This window comes from Aulonocara sp. 'chitande type north' Nkhata Bay, linkage group LG23 (assembly GCF_057382095.1).
Source record: "Aulonocara sp. 'chitande type north' Nkhata Bay isolate Kocher_YH1m ecotype deep benthic linkage group LG23, A_spYH_male_GT1.1, whole genome shotgun sequence".
Lineage (NCBI taxonomy): Eukaryota > Metazoa > Chordata > Actinopteri > Cichliformes > Cichlidae > Aulonocara > Aulonocara sp. 'chitande type north' Nkhata Bay.
This window is the reverse complement of record NC_141365.1, coordinates 14,671,066-14,689,382: the sequence shown is the minus strand read 5'-3', so window position 1 is coordinate 14,689,382 and position 18,317 is coordinate 14,671,066. Positions and strand designations below refer to the sequence as shown.

General features: G+C 44.3%; 2 protein-coding genes across 6 annotated transcripts in view; one reads left to right on the top strand and one right to left on the bottom strand.

The window, feature by feature from the left end:
- tp63 (tumor protein p63) overlaps positions 1 to 2,144 on the top strand; it is a 62,819-nt gene extending 60,675 nt beyond the window's left edge. For all 5 annotated transcript variants that reach the window (XM_086284006.1, XM_086284005.1, XM_086284002.1 and 2 more), the window contains 2 exons: positions 597 to 690; positions 789 to 2,144. In XM_086284006.1, the coding sequence (XP_086140132.1) occupies positions 597 to 690; positions 789 to 1,085 (391 nt within the window). In that variant the 3' untranslated portion in view covers positions 1,086 to 2,144. The remainder of the gene's footprint in view (positions 1 to 596; positions 691 to 788) is intronic.
- A 1,327-nt stretch (positions 2,145 to 3,471) lies between these two features.
- On the bottom strand, positions 3,472 to 15,371 carry zbtb11 (zinc finger and BTB domain containing 11). The gene is made up of 10 exons (XM_086284001.1): positions 14,804 to 15,371; positions 13,810 to 14,057; positions 12,650 to 12,881; positions 11,544 to 12,565; positions 9,413 to 9,730; positions 8,910 to 9,330; positions 5,396 to 5,513; positions 5,157 to 5,315; positions 4,437 to 4,612; positions 3,472 to 4,241 (listed from the first exon to the last, which is right to left on the bottom strand). Exons 1-10 carry the CDS (start codon positions 15,111 to 15,113, stop codon positions 3,700 to 3,702), a joined length of 3,546 nt encoding a protein of 1,181 aa, XP_086140127.1. The 5' UTR covers positions 15,114 to 15,371; the 3' UTR covers positions 3,472 to 3,699.
- Positions 15,372 to 18,317: the final 2,946 nt, after the last annotated feature.

Sequence of the window (18,317 nt, the reverse complement as noted above, 5' to 3'; positions counted from 1 at the left end):
AGACAACACGATCACTGATTGGACACAATTCTGTGCATTTTGCTGTAATTTCGGACTATTTGTACGCTCGAGTAAATTAAACCCCAAACACAACAAAAAAAATTCTTTGGAAGGAGGCGGGAGGAACGAAGCAGCTCGCAGAGGCGGGTTTAAACCTCGAGCTGCGTGTGACGTCCGTTCCCACTTTCTGGTTTTAATGCCAGCGTGGTGAGAGGGGGGCACCGGGAAAGTCCACTGTCAGAAACAAACACGACACCTGAGAACGATCAGTGACGCTTCACCTCTCGTTAAATGGAATTTATTTGAAATGACAGTGTCATTATAGTTACCTACAAATACTTAACGGTAGATTTATTAGAATAAGGGAACAGTCGAGTCATAATTACGGCAACAGAATAGAAAACAATAGAAACTAAACATAACCGTGCAGATTGTAAAGGTGACCTCACTGGACTATTTAAAGAATTACACTGAGCATCAACAGAGCGACCTTTAAGCTTTATTCCAAACATACCGAGTAATTCCGTACGTATTTCTGGTGAGAACCTCTAAAAATGTCAAACTCTAACACGCTCCTCCTCCTCTTCCTCCTGCAGCTTCCTTATTCGGTTGGGCTGCGCCGGCTGCTTGGACTACTTCACAGCACAGGGCCTAACCAACATCTACCAGATTGAGAACTATAACATGGAGGTGAGCCCTTCCCTATCCAACACGAGTCATTTGATGGGTTAGAGAGAAGATTGGCTCCCCCTGCGAATACTAACGCTCCCCTGTGTAATGACCATTAGGACCTGTCCAGGCTGAAGATCCCTGCCGAGTTCCAGCACATCATCTGGAAGGGCATCATGGAGCACCGACAGGCTATGGATTTTTCCCCTCCTCCCCACATAGTGCGCACCACCGGCAGCGCCTCCACCGTCAGCGTGGGCTCCTCCGAGGCGCGGGGCGAGCGCGTCATCGACGCCGTGCGCTTCACCCTGCGCCAGACCATCTCCTTCCCGCCCCGCGACGAGTGGTCCGACTTCTCCTTCGACCTGGATTCGCGCCGCAACAAACAGCAGCGCATCAAGGAGGAGGGAGAGTAAGACGCAGCCACCGCCGCCGCTGCGTCCCCACTTGTCATTTCACGCCTGCTGATGAACATTTCATTTGAAAACCTGCTGTTTAGTGCAAAGCCTGCTGAGAACAAACACACAGACGCACTTACTTTCATTTTGTCCCGCCAAGTTATTTTAAAGGTGTTGAGCAAAAGGTGCATTTTTTTGTTTTTGTTTCTTTTACATTTTATTGTTATGTTGTAATTTCTTGAGAGCACTTAAGAAATGCTGAGGACTTCCCAGATTGCTTTGAGGTTTCAAGTGTTCACGATTCATTCCTGAGTCAAAGCGTGAATGGAACTGCGTAAGAGGGCTTTTATTAGGGCTGTGTTTCTGCTATGGGCCGTAGCAAAAGTGTATTTTAGTTTGTAACCCTTTTTTAGTCGAGTACACTGGTTTTCGCTCGTGGCAGGAGTCATTTCAAACATTTCTTCTCAGAAGTATTACGTCAGCTGATGGGCGATTTGTTTTTCTGCTGTAGCTTCCGTATTTTGCTTTTTAAAAAAATGTTTTTTCATGTGTTGTGAGACCAACGCATCGCCTTGAAAGGTCTGTTTGTGAAGTGTTTGAGTGCGTGCGTGTTTAAATGATGGTATTTCATTTGATGTAGCCACATATAGGCCTAACACTCCACCCAGTGTTTCACAGTTATGACTGATGTCGTTTTATTCTCGTTTATTGCAGAGCAAAAGTATTTTTTTGATCTTTTGGTAGAGGAAACTGGAGTTAAATGTATATAAATTTGTATAGTTCTGTTTTTTTAACTTGCTCTAAGGGAACTGCATGATTTCCTTCATGAACCAAACTGTTTGGTAGCTTTATCACTAAGAACAATGTATTAATCAGTTCACAGGAGTACATGCAGTGTGTCTGTGTGGACACAGGATTTAGCCCAGCTTTCTCTCCAGTAGTCTGCATTTGTTAGAAGCAGAAACCGACTGCAGTTTCATATTTTTGTACAATGTATTGTAAATATGTCTCATTATATCGAGGGTATTTTGATATAAATCTGAAATAAATATCCATACTTGCTGTATTGCATGTTAACACTCCTGTGTGTCAGTTTATTTCTGCGTTGAACAAACTCAAAGATATCTCGAACTTATGTGGCTGACGTCATTTCAAGAAGTCACACGAAGCTGTTTAAGCGTCGGAGCACTGCTGCATGTTCTTTTTATTCTTTGAGCAGAAAGGACAAACACAAAAGCAGGACTGAAACCAGCGAGGAGGTTGAGCCTCTGAAGTCGACAACTAAAAGGTTTCTGTGTAAAGAAAAAAGAAGCTTTAAAGTTGTTTGCAAAAAGCAACAAAGTGCTTCTAAGAATCTGCACAAAGAAGTGAAAGAGACTCTTACCTGTCTTACCAGAAAAATACAACCTAAGATGAACTAAGGACATTTTGCACCATGTCATTAATGAGAAATAACCAAGTCAAAACACAGAAGCAAAACAAAAAGCCTTGGAACTGCGAGATGGCGAGCTTTCTGTTTACCACGAATCTACACGTTACTGAGACGCTCTTAAAAAAAATTAAATAGACTCTTTGTTATCTGCATGTGGAGGTCTGAGGGATCTTCCAGGAATGGTGAGGACATTTTCCAGAGATCTGATTGTGTACATTTTTTTTTTTTTTTTAAATTGGAAAGAACTACAGTTACCTAACAAAGGGTAACTAACTCCTGCTACAGAGTCCAATTCTCAGAAGAACCACCTTCTGTGTTGGTCTACAAAGAAAAAGAAAACAGCTGTCAACAGCTGGGAACGAAATTACTGGGAACACGATGCCTTCACTGCACACCCAAAAACAGGAAAAGCTGCAATTGCCTTTCTTTGTAGCTGAAATGTTTGGTTTTGAAAAAAACCTGCAGTAACTTTATAAGCTACCTGACAAAAAGAAGGAGGCCAGCTCTTTGGCAAGAGACAAAGAAAAACAGAAAAGGCTCCCAGGATGACAGGACTCACAAACAAGTTTCAACAAGAGCTTTACCTTCCACACAAGTAATCAAACAATATCGGGCAAACCAATAAATTACAAGCTGCTTCCAAACAGCTCCTCAATGTTTTACTGAGATGAGGAGACTTGGTCCTGAAGGAGGTCCAAGCTGTGCCTTTTTAGTGGTGCTACTGTGACACTGAGAAGTATGTGAAAAATCAAATTCAACAAAAAAAATCATCTACTGTACCTTTTACACATAAAAACACCATCTGCAAATCTACAGAAGACATTTATGTCTTTTTGATGACCTGCAGGACGCCGGTGCAGTGACAGAACCACAAACTATACAGAACACAAGGACAAAGGCTTGAGCTGTCATCATCATCTTGGTATTAGCTAAAAAAACAAAACAAACAACAACAAAAACAGACCAGAGGAAAACGTTTGAGCCAAAGCTTTAATTCTGCCTGCATTCCTCCTGAGCGACGACACTTACTGTTTGTTTAGCTATTTACAGACAATGCACACAGTGAAAACCTCGAGTCTGAGATCATTACACTATTTACAAGTTCAGAAAAATAGGATCTGAATGTTGTTTTTTACATTTTATATAGACTGAAGCAACGTGATCAGTCTATGTGGGGAGTCCCCGTCCTCCGGCCCACAGCTATTCTACCTCGGCGACGTGAGCCACCTCCACCTCCATCGTCTGAATCACCTCAGGGTTTTCCTCGAGCTTCCCCCCCGTCAGCGCCTGCTGGGCCAAGACGTAGTTCACGACCTGCATGATGCCCTGATCCGAGAGCGTCGCCACCGAGCCGTCGCTCACCGCCTGCACAGCCTGGACGGCCTCCATGGCCTCCACCGTCTCCTCCGTGATCAGCACCGTCTCGATCTCCTCCGAGGACGGCTGCTGCGCAGGCCGTAGCTCGGGGGGCAGGTCGGACGCCAGGATGCTGACTGCGTGCTCCACCTGTGTGCCCTGGTTGTGAAACTGGAGGGTGTCCTTCTCCAGCATGATCTTCCCAGGCAGGCTGTCCACGTGGTACTTGGCCATGTGCTTGCGTAGAGTGCGTGCGTCGATGTGGGCCTCCTGGCACATGGGGCACACGTATGGACGCTCTCCTGTGTGAGTGCGGACATGGCGCTTGAGAGAGCGTGCATCAGCCCAGGCGACACCGCAAGTCAGACATTCGAAAGGCTTCACTCCTTCAAGAGAAAAAAAAAAGATGAAGGGGTGTTAACGATCGCATTTATAGCACAGAAAACTAATTCGCCGCCCTCACAGGACAGCAGAGTCAACAAGAGTGACGGGAGGTCTCATTTTAGGTTACGTTGTTATACGTTCGTACTTTAGCGACAAAAAGCATCTTCTACATGAGAAAAGCTGCATGACGGACTTACCCTGGTGGTTGTTGATGTGGCGTCGGTACTCCCGGAGCTGCGTGAACTTCCTGCCACAGTGCTCGCACTCTCTCTCCAAATTCTGCTTCACTCGGCCCTTCTTCCCGTGCGTGGCTTTCTTCACGTGCCTCCTGAACAGAGCCTTCTCGAAGAACTCCTTTCCACAGACGTTACATCTGACGACACAAACAAAGGGCGTCACTGTAAAGCGCACGATGCAAAAACCGAACGGAGATCAAAGCCAGCCAATCGTGTTGTTGCAACAACCATAGCATTTGTAACTGTCCCCACCTCCCAATTTACATCACTCATTAACCGTGAAGGAGTTTAAGTGAAATAACGGTACCGCTTACTTTCCTTTACATGTTTCCATGGCAGCGAGTTTGGTTTTATTTCAGCTGGTATGAAATCATTGATAATCGGCACCAAGAAAAGCAGAACATGAAGTTCTGAAGGATGGTAAAAATGTTTTATAATCAGCAGAAAGCTTCATTTTGTTTTTCAGTGTCACAGCAGGAGTGAAAGCAAAAAATGTGGCTGTTTGGAGAAGTTTTGGGGAGGGGCCACCATTACGTATCAAGTTCGTCTCAGAGGTCTGAAGTTGCATGGTGATAGGTGTCTCAGGGCGCTCCTGTTGTGTTGTAGGAGTAAATTCCCTGAAGCTATTCTACTTCTGATTTCTGGGATGTGACTGGTGCACATCACCCCTATCACACTTACTTATAAGGCTCGGCGACGCTGTGGGACTTGACGTGCGAGTACCAGTCCTTCTTCCAGCTGTAACATTTCCCGCACACCTGGCACTGGAAAGGCTTCAGGCCCATGTGCTTGTTCATGTGCTGCTGCAGATCTTTGGCTTCGTAGAACCTCTTATCACAACTGTGGAAGAGAGGAAGCAGACTGAGACCGCAGCTCGGGCTCTGAAGCAAAGAGGACGGTGTTGATGAAGAGTTACTCACTGTTCACAGGCGAACGGCCGGACGTCGGGTTTGGGTTGGTGCTTCTTCAGGTGTTTGCTGAGAGCGGAGGCTCGGTGGAAGGTGGCTCCACACGTGGTGCAGAGGTACTTCGATTCACCTGATAAGGAAATGGGGATGTTGTCATAAAGGCCACTGCAAACGACTGAGCCAAGATTTTTTTATATAACACTATAGACACTTTGTCAGAGCGGTAATCAGCTGCCTCTCCTGACAGCTCCGCAGCCTCAGAGCATAGCGGCACATGAACCCAAGAGCTCTACTGCAAAGATAAAACTCAAGTTCAATTCAATTGAACAACAGGGGCCTCAAGACACTTTCTATTGTAAGTTAAAGACCCAAAATAATACAAATAAAACAGAAAACCACCAACAATCAAAGTTAAGCGTTTTCTCCATCGTGAAAGAGGCTCTTTTTCTCCTGGCTAAATCACCGTGGTAACTGATGCTGAACACATAACCTGGTCGACTACCACCATCATGACAGTCATCATCTCTGTTTAAGGTTTTGTTGAGCCAACCAATGTAAAGAAAGCCTGTTTTGAACTCAAGTTTGACCCTCCAGTCTCCACCTGCTGAGCGTTTGTTCAGTTCACAGAGGGTCTCAAAGCCAGTGTTGGGCAAGTTACTTTGAAAAAGTAATTAATTATAGTTACTAGTAGAGCTGGGCGATATGAGATTTTTTCATATCACGATATGTTTTTTTCATTTCAGGCGATAACGATATCTATCACGATATAAGCCAAATAACTATATTTGTAAGATTTAAATGTGCCGTTGCTCACAAGTAAAATGTGAAATAATCAGCAGCTTGTTTTTATTTAAATATTTATTTCCCATAATAAGTTCAACAGGGTAGATGTACTTAAGGAACATGAGACTTTTTCAGATAAATAAAGGCAAATATTGCAAACTACACAAAAGGCAGCCGCTAAAGCGTTTAAGTTTCAAAATAGAACAAACGAAACAGACTAAATTGTCAATTCCACTTAGAAACAAAATATTAATTCTAAAAATAAATCTTAGTTTGTTTTACAGAAGAACAGACAAAACTGACTAACTTTTGTCAATATCAAATAAACTGAGAACTAAAAGGAAATTCTCAATCTCTCCTTGTTGTATAGCTTAGCTTTTCAAACAGTTTTAACAGTTACTTTAGTCTGACAAAAGCCGAATGATGAATTAGCGCTTCCAGTCAGAGACTGAGGCTACGTCCACACGTACACGGGTATTTTTGAAAACGGAGATTTTCCGTTTTCGTTTTAAAAAATAATCCCGTCCACACATAAAGGCAGAAATGAAGGAAAACGCTGCTATGAACATGCCAAAGCAGCAGGTGGCGCTAGATTCCTAACCGTGCAGAAATGTTGGCCAATCAGAAGTCTAGAAGCCTCGGTGGGAAAAAGTAAACAAAGCTGGGGCATAGAAGCAGAACCGAGTCGTATGTGTGGACGGACAGTAACTGTGTGTATATGTAAGCATTTAAACACTGCAGAGAGTAGAATTAACAGTATTGTAGAAATTCATTTCACCGAAACAATAACATGGCGCACAGTGTGACGCATGCACCAGTTTATTGTATTTCCAGACTTGCTTTCGGCACAATTTACAGTGCACGCTACTCTGTTTTTTGTCAGACTTGAAATAGCCGAAATACCTTCACACTACGGAACTTCTATGGCTCTTCCGTTCGACAATCTCTCCGGCGTTGGAACCATCATCTGTTTTCTCTTCGGTCACGCTCGGTTGATTTTTCTAGTCGGCACACTCATTTCCTCCATTACGCGCTGGCTGTTTCCCAAACAAACACACGTGCGGCTTGGCACTTGTGCTGTACGTAACAAGTCACGCGACGTGACGCTGCGGCTGTGATTGGTTCGGCTCTGCGCTACTTAGTTTGGATTGGCTAAACTTTTATTTATTTATTTTTATTTTATTTTAAGAGGACAAGAGCGGCGAGGTCTATCGCGATAGCTTAATTTCTCTATCGAGTAAAAGTTATATCGCGATACATATCGTTATTGTTCTATCGCCCAGCTCTAGTTACTACTTCAAAAAAGTAACTGAGTTGCAATATTCTAAAAGTAATTAATTACTTGAAAAGTAACTATTGCGTTACTTTAAAAAATGGTTTAACCCTCTGGGGTCCAGAGTATAATGGGCCATTTTTACCTACTTTTGATTTTCCCTCCACATTTTACCTTTAAAAACTATTTACTTTGTCTTTTCTGGTATCATCAACACAACCTCACGTGTCTGAATTTACAGTCATGTTTTCATTTTGACATATTGTATTAACACAACTGATCTAAAATCAGACAAAAAAACATAAAATCCGAGTAGAAAAAGTTGTATTTTTTACTGTAATAACCACAAACATGTTTATTGAATCATATTTCATAACTTTAAATGCAAATGTAAATTGTCGATTTTAAAATCCTATGCACAAGTTTTGCAAACAACAAAGTTAGTTGCATCCATTTACCTTTTACCTTGATTTTTTAAAAAAACATTTCAAACGATTTACAGAACAATCAGCTGTTCTGCCTCCAATACGATGCCGCACAAATTATTTGTGCAACTCCAAATATTTCTGTCCACTATAAAGGAGAACATCACAGCCTGATACCTGCAGGTCTGACAGCAGCAGGTGTCAGACCCTCTCCTGTTTTCTACCTTGAGACAGCAGTCGCCTCATTGTTCTGACACACAACACAAAACTATCCACAACACTACACACCAACTACACAAGACAACACATTAACTACACACTCCAAACACGCTAAACGTCACAAATCTCTCACATCTCAAAACTCGCTCTCTCGCCGTCACTCCTAAAACTTCCAGTTTTTTTGTTTGTTTTTTTTTGCTCATAAGCAGCGAGTGCTTGCTGCGCTGTCCTTAGACAGCAAACGTAACGAAACTATTGAGGAAAAAACACCGCGTATATATTGTTTATCATGACTCTGGTTTTACGTGGCCTATCAGCACAATTTATAAACTGGTATATATCACCTTGTTGCTTTGTCTTGAAGTTGTCGTGTGATTGGCTTACCACGACTACTTTATTCTTCCTCAGTCAAACAGCAGCCCTCATGTGATTGTTTTGCCCCCTGAGCTCCAGGTGTTGTGCTAGACAGTGATCGTGATTACCGTCCGCGGGAGCGCGCAGCTGCTTAAAGCTGTAGCGTCCAGATTACTTATGTAGTCAGCTACTTCCGTGCGATTGATATAAGATGCGTAAGCTGAACACAGCTTCAACCGTCTGTTTGTTGAAAAATAGTAACAGACCGCATTTTCATGTTAGTAACTGTAACGGCGTTGTAACGATAGGAACAGTAATTAGTTAGATTACTCGTTAATGAAAAAAGTAACGCCGTTATTCCCATCACTGCTCAAAGCAGAACAAGAAGTACAGTCAGGTAGATCCTGACCAGAAAGAAGAATTTTCAGAAATCCTGGATTAAAGAGAAGAAAGCTGACGTCCTGTGACTGACCTGTGTGGAGGCTGGTGTGCTCCTCCATGCTCCGCTTGCTCACAAACGACTTCTTGCAGAATTCGCACTGGAACTGTTTGGTGACGTCGTGCAGCGCTCGGTGCATCTTCAGGCTGTGTTTGTGGGCGAACGTCTTCCCGCAGACCTTGCAGGAATGAGGCCGCACACCAGTGTGATTCAGCATGTGGATCCGCAGGGAGTAGAGCTTCGGTAAGGTCTTCCCGCAAATGTCACACACAAATTCTCTCTTGGTGAGCGAGGACGATGACGACGTTTTCTCGTCCACCTCGCTGTCCGCTCTCCCCTCGGAGCCCTGCTCCACTGAGGGTTTGGCGACGGGGGCTCGCTGGCTGCTCTGCTGCTTGTGTCGGGCCAGGTGGGCGCGGAGAGAGGCGGCGTACTGGAACTCCTTACTGCACAGCTGCAAGGAAACAGAAACATCACGGTGAGAGCGGGCAGCATTAACAATTCAACACCACGCAGTGACACGCGCCAACACTTACGCTGCACTTGTACCCTCGAGCTTTCTCGTGCTTTAACGTGTGCATGATGAGAGAGTAACGTCTCTGGAAGGACATGCCGCACTCGGAGCACGTGTGCTCGCCGTCTACGGTGCTCTCTGCCTGGATTTTCTCCGGACTGGCTGTGGTCTCTGGCTCCGAAACCTTCAGAGCCCCGGCCTCCTCAGTAGCGACTTCCTCAGTCGTAACACTCTCCGCAGCACTGACCGCCGGATCTGTTGCAGACTCAGGCAGTGCTTCCACCTGACTTTCCACAGGCTGCTTGGGCGGCCTGCCTCTCTTCCCGGGCCTCGACCCAACCTAGAACACAAGTACCAACACCACAAATATTTGAACATGTGCCATATCTTGTTATTTTTAATAAAAACAAAGGTTTAATGTCACAAGTAGGGATGGGTACCAGTATCTGACATAAACGGTAGTAACCAGACCGAAAAGCAGCGCACATTTCAGTGCTTTATTTCCTGAGCTGTGATACACTTTAGATTTTAGCCAATCATTTTACGTTTCCGAGGATAGTAGGCGGGTCCAGGTACGTACGTTCTTTTAGAGCAGAGCTACAGATTAAAAATGCCCAAGGCGAGCGGTCAAAAGTCTGGCTGTACTTCACAGCAAAATATGCAAACTCAGCAGCCTGCAACAAGTGCTTTAAGCTGATACTGTGATACTGTCAAAGGAGGTAATACCTCAAATCCGATGAAACACCTGGCGACGCATAGCATTTTTTTTAAAAGCCCAGAAATGCGCTGTATTTGATAGCTTGCTGCGAGACATCACACCGAGCACATCTACTGCGGGTGGGTTGCCTGTTATCAGACCCGGAGTTAGCAACATCCCCCAAAAACACGAAGAATAGAGTCCTGGCCCCTAGCCCTGCCAGTGTAGCAGAAATGATGAGGATGATGATGGCAGCAGCCGTTCTTCTCTGCGTGAGTAGCTTAATGTTGTTCCAGTGTAATTTACGTTGAGTAGGCTAACCACGTTATTACATTAATGCATGTAAGGTGAACTAGCAAACATCATCATAGCTACATGCGGCTGTCTTCTTGTTTGATGGCAGATACTCCCTTCACCCTGGCCAAAAAGGCTAAAATGACCAAAGAAAAAGTGGAAAACGGTTAAACATGAGAGGTTTTGGACAAAGTTTGTGTTTTTTCCATTGTTTAAGCACTGCTTCCAGCCAAGAGTGATACCATATATGCCCCATAGCTGCAGAAAAGGCTAACATTGTTATCTTTTTACAAAAAAAAAAAAAAAACAGCTAAACATGAGAGGTTTTTGGACCAATTTTGTGTTCTCCATTCTTTAAGCACCGGTTTGAGCACCGGCACCGTTTCAAAAGTACCGGTTTGGCACCGGTATCGGATAAAACCTAAACGATACCCATCCCTAGTCACAAGCACTTCTTGTTTGGCTCTCACGGAGCTTAAAGAAAACCAGTTTGCATTTTCAGTGGGGGGGGGGGTTCAGTATCTTTCTCTACAAGAAATCAGTTTTAGAGCAAAGCTGTTTTTTACTTTCCAAGTAGATTTTATTTTGAGCTTTTTAATTATTTTTTCACTATTAAACTCCGTTTCAGTTCATTATTAGAATGGATTTGCAGAGTTTCAGTTTATATTGTTCAAGTTCATTTAGTTTTATTTCGGGGTTGGTTTTAGTCTTCTTAATTATTGTAACATGGAGGGTATTTTTTGTATCATAGGGACACTTTACAAAAAGACGTGAGGTTGAGAGTTTTGTTGAAGAGGTGAGTTTTGGGAAGAGTAGATCTTATAACACAAAACGCTTGAAGGCAGCCAACTCGGAGTCATGTGAACATCCTAAGTCTGGACAAACAAAGCCTCGTGAGGCAGGAAGTGTTGAGAAAAGCAATCAAAATGATAAAGACAAAAACTACGAATATTTCTTGCTTTTAAATTGATTTCAGTTAACTGAAATCTTCTTTCACTGAGTAAATATGTTCTTCAGCCCCAGGCCTGAGCTCAGGCTTTAGACACACCCCTGTGAACTTTTTCATGTCTTTGTTAAATCTACATTGTTTAATGCTGTAAACATGGATTCTGAGGAAGCATTGAAGCAGTGCCGAATTTTTTATGGGATGACTGTTTTGTACCTTCGGGGTGGCAACACGCGGTGAGGCTGAACCTTTCTTTGCAGCCTCCTCCTCCTCTTCCAGCCCCATATGCAGACGAGCGTAACCGCCCTCTGCGATGGAGCGCTGCCGGAGTCGCCTCCTGTTGGGGTCATCTGACGTGAACTCCTGCTTGTCTGAGGGACTTTCATCTGCAGAAGGTTCCTCGTCCTCCAGCGGCAGGAACTCGTCTATCTCCACCTCCTTCCTCACCTTTGCTGGACGTCCTCGTTTGCGTTTCTGTGGCAGTGGTGCTGGTTCGACCCTCTGCTCCTCTGTAGTGGCCTCCTGAGTTGGCGTCACTGCTGCAGGAGCCAGCTGGGTGACCTCCAAGGGGCTCTCTTTGTTCAGTTCCACGTTTATGACAAATGTTTCTGCCTCTGCGACTTGTGGCTCTTCCATCGCCAAACATGCAGACACCACGGCGAGGGATTCGCTGGCCCCGGCCTGCCCACTGTGGGTGACCACAGTCATCGTCTCCCCCTCCAAACCTTCAGCATCCCCTGAAATAAGAGTGACGGTCTCGCCCGGTTCCACCTGCCCGGTGTGTGCAATCAGGGCCACAGTCTCGCTCTGTCCAGCCTCCCCTTCGTGTACTTCCTCTCCTTCTACTGTCTGCGTAATGACCGCCACCGGTTGCTGGATGCAGCCGTCTTCAGAGGGTGTAACAAAAGTCAATGTCTCGCCTGACACGGTGACGCCGCTGTGCGTGACTAATGCCTGTCCGTCACTCTCTATGGTCACCATGTAGGTTTCAGAGTCATTCTTCGGCTCTTCCTGAGTGGCCGGCTTGCTCGACAACACCGTGTGAACGTCTCCCCTCTGATACACCGTCAGCTTCTGTTCTTCCACCTGCTTATGTACCGACTCACAGATCTGCAGCACCTCGGTCATCAGCAGGTGTCGGGCGAGGTTTGCGATGTCCGCCATGATGCAGAAGTTAAACGTAAGCGTGGATGTGTATGCAAAGTCCAGCAGCGGGAGGAAGCTGGCTTTGGTGAACCCTGCAGGAAGAAGGAGGAATGTTAAAGCTGGGCAAAGGAGGAAAACATCCAGCAAGGAATAAAAAAAAACCCCAAAGTGCTCACCAGAGAGGTCGACGACCGCTTCGTGCGTGGACGCAGCGCCTTTCTCAAAGAAGAGCTCGTTGAAGTACTCGCTGCACGCTGCCAGCACAGCTTTGTGCGCACGGTACTCCTCGCCTTCGATCAGCAGCGTGATGTCACAGAACTGATTGTTGAGACGCTGCTCGTTGAGTTTGTCCAACATGGTCTGGCTGTGTTTGGACAGGAACTGATTGACCACGCCTTTACTGTCAACCTGAAAAATAAAACACATTTTAGGGAAAAGCATCAGTTTTATTCAGAAAAAAAAAAAACAACCTCTCCCACATGCAAACTTCAACTTTTATTCTCTCCTCCCTCCCACACCAAGCATGATCAATTTACTACCGAGTGGTCAGCTCTTATTTCGAAAGTCCAGCCAATGCTAACCAGATGAGCCAGGCCCTTCCTGCCTCCTGTTTTTTGCTGGTTGGCAGTCTCAGATGTTGGACGGCTGCTTCCAAAGGCAGGAATCTATCCAAGCTAGCAGGATCCTTTCAGTCATGGATTCAGGTGTGCTACAGATGATGATAACACCTCCCAGACTTGTCTTCACAGTGAAAGATTACAATTTATTAATCTATCACTGGTATCAGATCTGTTTTCACTGTCTGCAGAATCCTGAAGCGCGATGGCGGTCCTGGTTCTGTTCTTAAGATCATCTCTCAGCTAGAGGGTCACTCTAGCCAGAGCCTGCAACAGGTGGTTCTGCTGCAGAACCAGAACTACAAACTGCAGTTCAAGATGGAGGAGATTGAGCTGAACCGCAGCCATTTGTCATTTTGGGACACACACACCCATTCCTGCCTGTCGTCACCCCTCCCTACAAGCTCATTTAACTTAGCTTGAGCCAAGATGGCTGGAAATGAGCGTCTGCTCAACAAGATCTAAGCAGAGGAGGTAAGAGTCGCATTAATGAGGGTGAACCTGTGAAAGCGACTCATGTCTTCAAACGCACCACAAACACGCCCTAATCCAGAGCCAAATTCTAGGGACCACCCCTGATGTCTTTGGAAAGTCAAAGAAAAGCATCAGTAACACCGTGACTTTTGTTTCATCAATGATGAGTCATGTCAAATAATCAACATGCAGCACAAACAACCATAAATGTGTGGGAAACACTGAACGAGACCTCTGATACTCACAAACACCAGCTCATGCTTCGGCGTCCCCTTCGCCATCTTGGACCTCTGTTGCTGAGAAGAATCTGTGAAAAATACATTTTCCTCTCCCTCTTCTTCTTCCTCCTCCTCCTCTTCTTCGTTGGAGTTGGCAGCAGTCTTGCGTCTGCCCGGTCGGGAGAACGATCGTTGCCCCGAGCCGTCATCTGTGCCCCGCTTGCTCTGACAGTGAGCACACTCCCTGATGTGGTCTTTCACGTGCTTCAGGATCCCTAAGGGGGATGCATGACAGCAGCTCTCTGATCAATACCAGAAACTGATTTGTTCTACACACGTGCGAAAATTAAAGCATGTCCTGTCACGCCTGTAGCAGTAAAAGGAATCATTTCCTGACTGGTGGTGGATTAAAATTAGGCAGGTTTAAGACAAGGGAGGCTTATTTTGAACACTGAATCATAAAAAGCTACTCCAAGAATAAAAAGATGGATCTGAAATGAGGACTAACCAATCCAGGGCACACAGCTGCAAACAGCTGTGTGCCCTGAGCCATCTCGATCTGTCCAATAACCTCAGGGCATCGTTAGAAAGCGCTTAAATTTGCCTTTCTGCAGTTTCATCGGTGTGTGCAGTAAACAGACCTCCTCACTGCATCTGTGCTTGTTTGTGCAAACGCTGGATCGCCTGTCCAGGATATCTGATCTCAATGTACACATTACGATTATTATCGGACAGTTTCAGAGCAGTACATTTTTGAGGTTCTCTTTGGTTCTACGCAGACATGTATCTGATATGTGTCCGAAGCAAGCACAAGAAGCGATTCGTTTTCTCCTTTATATTAATTTAATATTCCCTTCTAATAACATCCATCCGCTCGAAACCAATCTCCTCATTGGCCGCTAGATGGCGACAGGGAGCAGTAGTGAGCATGCGTTTCTGCAGGCAGGCTCATCGTATTTATTTCCACCGGCTCATTCACACTCCTCACACTAACTATGAGCCGCACCCCTCGCTCTCTCACCTCTCCACCAGTACTTCTGGGAGATGACTTCCCAGGTGAGCTGCTGGTTCAGGTGCTCTCCGCCCATCATAATGTGCGCCTCGTTGATAAGTTCCTTCCTGCGCTCGTCCTGCAGCACCACCTCCAGCTCCGTGAAGTCATTCTGGCCCTTCAACCTGCGCTGATAAAATAGGGTCCCATTCCGCACCACGTAGCAGGCGGCCGCCTTGCGGATCTTCCTCTTGGTGTTCCCGGGCGTCCCCGGCGCGTACGGCTCCCGCTCGTCGGTAAGGTAGCGTATGATGGCCAAGTAGCTTTCCTCACACGACATGTCCGAGCCGAGCCGCGCTTCTCAGGCTGAACTGTGGATTTTTCTGGAAGAGGAGGGCCCTCCTCAGCTTACCGAAATCGGACGGAAATTTTTCGACGTCGCTCGGATCGTTGCTAATGCGAAATAGAGCCGCTACAACCGCATTTCAAATTATTTGCGAAGGTGGAACTGCAGTTCGCAACTGACTGGGGAGAAATGCCCGAACAGACAAAATGGCTGCTGCACAACCGGATTTGGCGTAACAGGGGCGGAAGTACGCAAATGTTTTCCCTGCCACAAGAGGGCACAATGTGCAAAGCTTTAACGTCATGGAAAAGAACCCGAGCAATTTAAAAGTGTATTTATTTTTTATTTATAGATTAAATATTTGCACTTAAATAAATCTTTATTATTCTTTAGTGGGCGTAACAAAACCCACAGTCTCGCCTGACACTGAGTAAGGACATGTATTGATCTTAAATTGTATTTATTTAAAAAAATAAATTAAATCCCACAAATAAATATTTAACCTAAATAATTATATGTATTTATCTTGAATTTATTTTGTATTTGTCTAACTAAATAACTTTAAGATGAATGTTTATAATTATAAGTAATATTTGTGTATATATATGTATGTGTGTGTGTATCTGAGGAATTGTGTGGTTCTTGAAGGACCAGCAGACCATAGGGGGGCGCTGTTGCACACTTTCGCTATTGCAAAAAGAAATTAATCATTCCAGGGCTTCACCACAGCGTCATATTTTCACAGAGTTACACTGGGCCGACGGGGAGGGGGGAGACAAAGTAACACTTGCAATCTCATCCTTGTTTCAGATCCAGAGCCTGATGTTTGGTCATTACATTTTTTACTGCTTCCTCTGCTGCTTTTCATAAAGAAAATGGAATCAATCTTGGATTTCTAGACTGTTTAAGTATCATAAAGCTTCAAATGAAGTGCTGCTGTTTCTTCTTTTGCCATTCCTATCTCGCTTAATTTCCCATGCAGAGTTGATCTGACGTATCCGGTTCCCTCTCCTGTGAGTCAGAGATTTAATATTGTTTATTCCCAGTTGCTGCTGGCAGACACCCCAACACGTGTTGCAGAGTGTTTGTGTGAGCGCTGGGGGAAAAAATAAGATCGTTTGCATCCTGTCAGTGTGTTTCTGTGTCACATGACGTTTGTCTGGTCTCTCCAGTAATAACTAGAGGATTAATAGCAGGTGAATCTAAAGTATGACACCTTCACAGGGAAACATGAGCTGCCTGTGTTTCCTTCATCACGTCACAGTTTGATGCCCACTTTGCACATCTTGTCACTTCCTCTTTGGCTTATTGGCGCCACCATTAATCTCCTTCTCCTTTGTACTATTGTTTAGCTTAATGCAGGTTTCCTGGTCTGAAGACAAAGGCACCTATTACTCAGAACAGGAAGGCTGGTGTAAAAAAACAATACAACACCAGCTAAGAGAGGTTCTTTGTTCAGTCAAATGTTTCAGGATCATACAAACAGGAAGCTTTCTTTTTATATATGTGTTTATATATACCCCCCAAAATCTACGAGGCAGCATTATGCTAAAGAAACTCATTGGGAGTGACATCTCCACTGATGATGCATGTCAGACAACTGGGAGGGTGTAGGCTCATTTAAATACTGACATTGCTTTAAAGGCTATTTTATTTTGTCTAAATTTTTATGTTTTCATTGTAATGTTTCTATAATGTCACCTTATCCATAAACAATATAGCATAAAGCCTCCACAGAGTTCCCAATTCTATAAAGCGAAGTCGCTTTAGAAGTGTCGTAAACCTGTTTATTCAATATCCAGCAGGGGCCGACTCCTGATTGGATAACGTGGCTCTTAGTGCAGTGGGTTACACTTTGCCTAATCAGCAAAATATTCCTGGGACATAAATCCTTCGTGGTTATTTCATGAAAGACTTATAAACTCTGTCAAATCAACCTGCTGTGGCGCTCCCTTGTGAGTAAGGGAGCAGCTGAAAGTAGGTCTAAAACGAGCATACTGCTGTTTTGATGCGTTTAAGGTCTCAGTCAGTAGTTTAACATCTTAATGCGTCAGATTAAGTTCATTTTAGAAATTTTTATGAACAACGTGTGGATAGCCACACCTTTAAAGCTCAAAGTGATATACTTTATGTGGTGCGATCATTCTGAATAAACAAAAAAAACCAGATTTTGTTGAATAACTGAGCGTTGATTCCAGGTGGATGGATTTTTGCTTTGGGATCACTTTTTTAGATCGCTACTTTAACCATAAAGCTGAAAACCAGGTCTTTTCTTACCACTTTACCCTGACAGCAGATAACAGCTTTAACTTCAGAGTCATTTATTTTGTACAAAAAGCTTCCATGGAATCTGTATGTCCTAATGGACCCTCTTCCTCTGTTTATTAGCCACTATCATCGATTTCCCCAGCTTCATAGTGAATCACAGAATGGAAGTTTATCAATAAAAGCCTCCCATACGAGCAATTTATGTGCTTTCTCACCGGAGTTGTACATTTGGACTAAAAAGCCTGCTCATTTATGGTCAGACATGCATTCAGAATTCAAAGATGTACTCATCCTCAGTGCACATGTTGTAACAAAGAAGTGCACATTGCATCATGTGATGCATAGATGTGCATGAGCCAAAAAATCTCAAGTTCAGAGCTTGAAATAAGAGAGAGAGTCAGCATAGCCTCGGGCATTTCCGAGGAGAAAAACAGCACCGATCGTTGCCCCTGTTACGCGCTGGAATGGCCATTTTGTGTTCGGTTGTGCGTTTGCTGTTAAACCACCAGTGGTTTTTTCCACTCACAGAAGAAATATCGACTGTAAACATTTCTTTACAGCATTCATTAAACTCTGCAGATTTCTCCAATGTCAGAAATTTGAGATGATATTTTTTGTTATTAACTAAAAAGCGTTCATTTGTGTGGACTCTGAAGTACTTGTGCATAATTAGAGTTTATTCAAAGCTGTATCTCTAAAATGTATAGTTATAATATGGTGTAAAAGGCACAAACAATTAGAGAAAACCTAAAGTACAAGAAAAAAAAGGGATTTTTTTGGAGGGAAAACACAAAAATATCCCCAGACAGCTGAATAAGCTTCACCACAAACATCAGTTTAATCTGTACCATAACTAGTTTATACTGAAAGTGCATCCTCATCCCCAATATTGTCTCGTCAGACAACTCTTTGTCTCGCAGTACTGCGCTC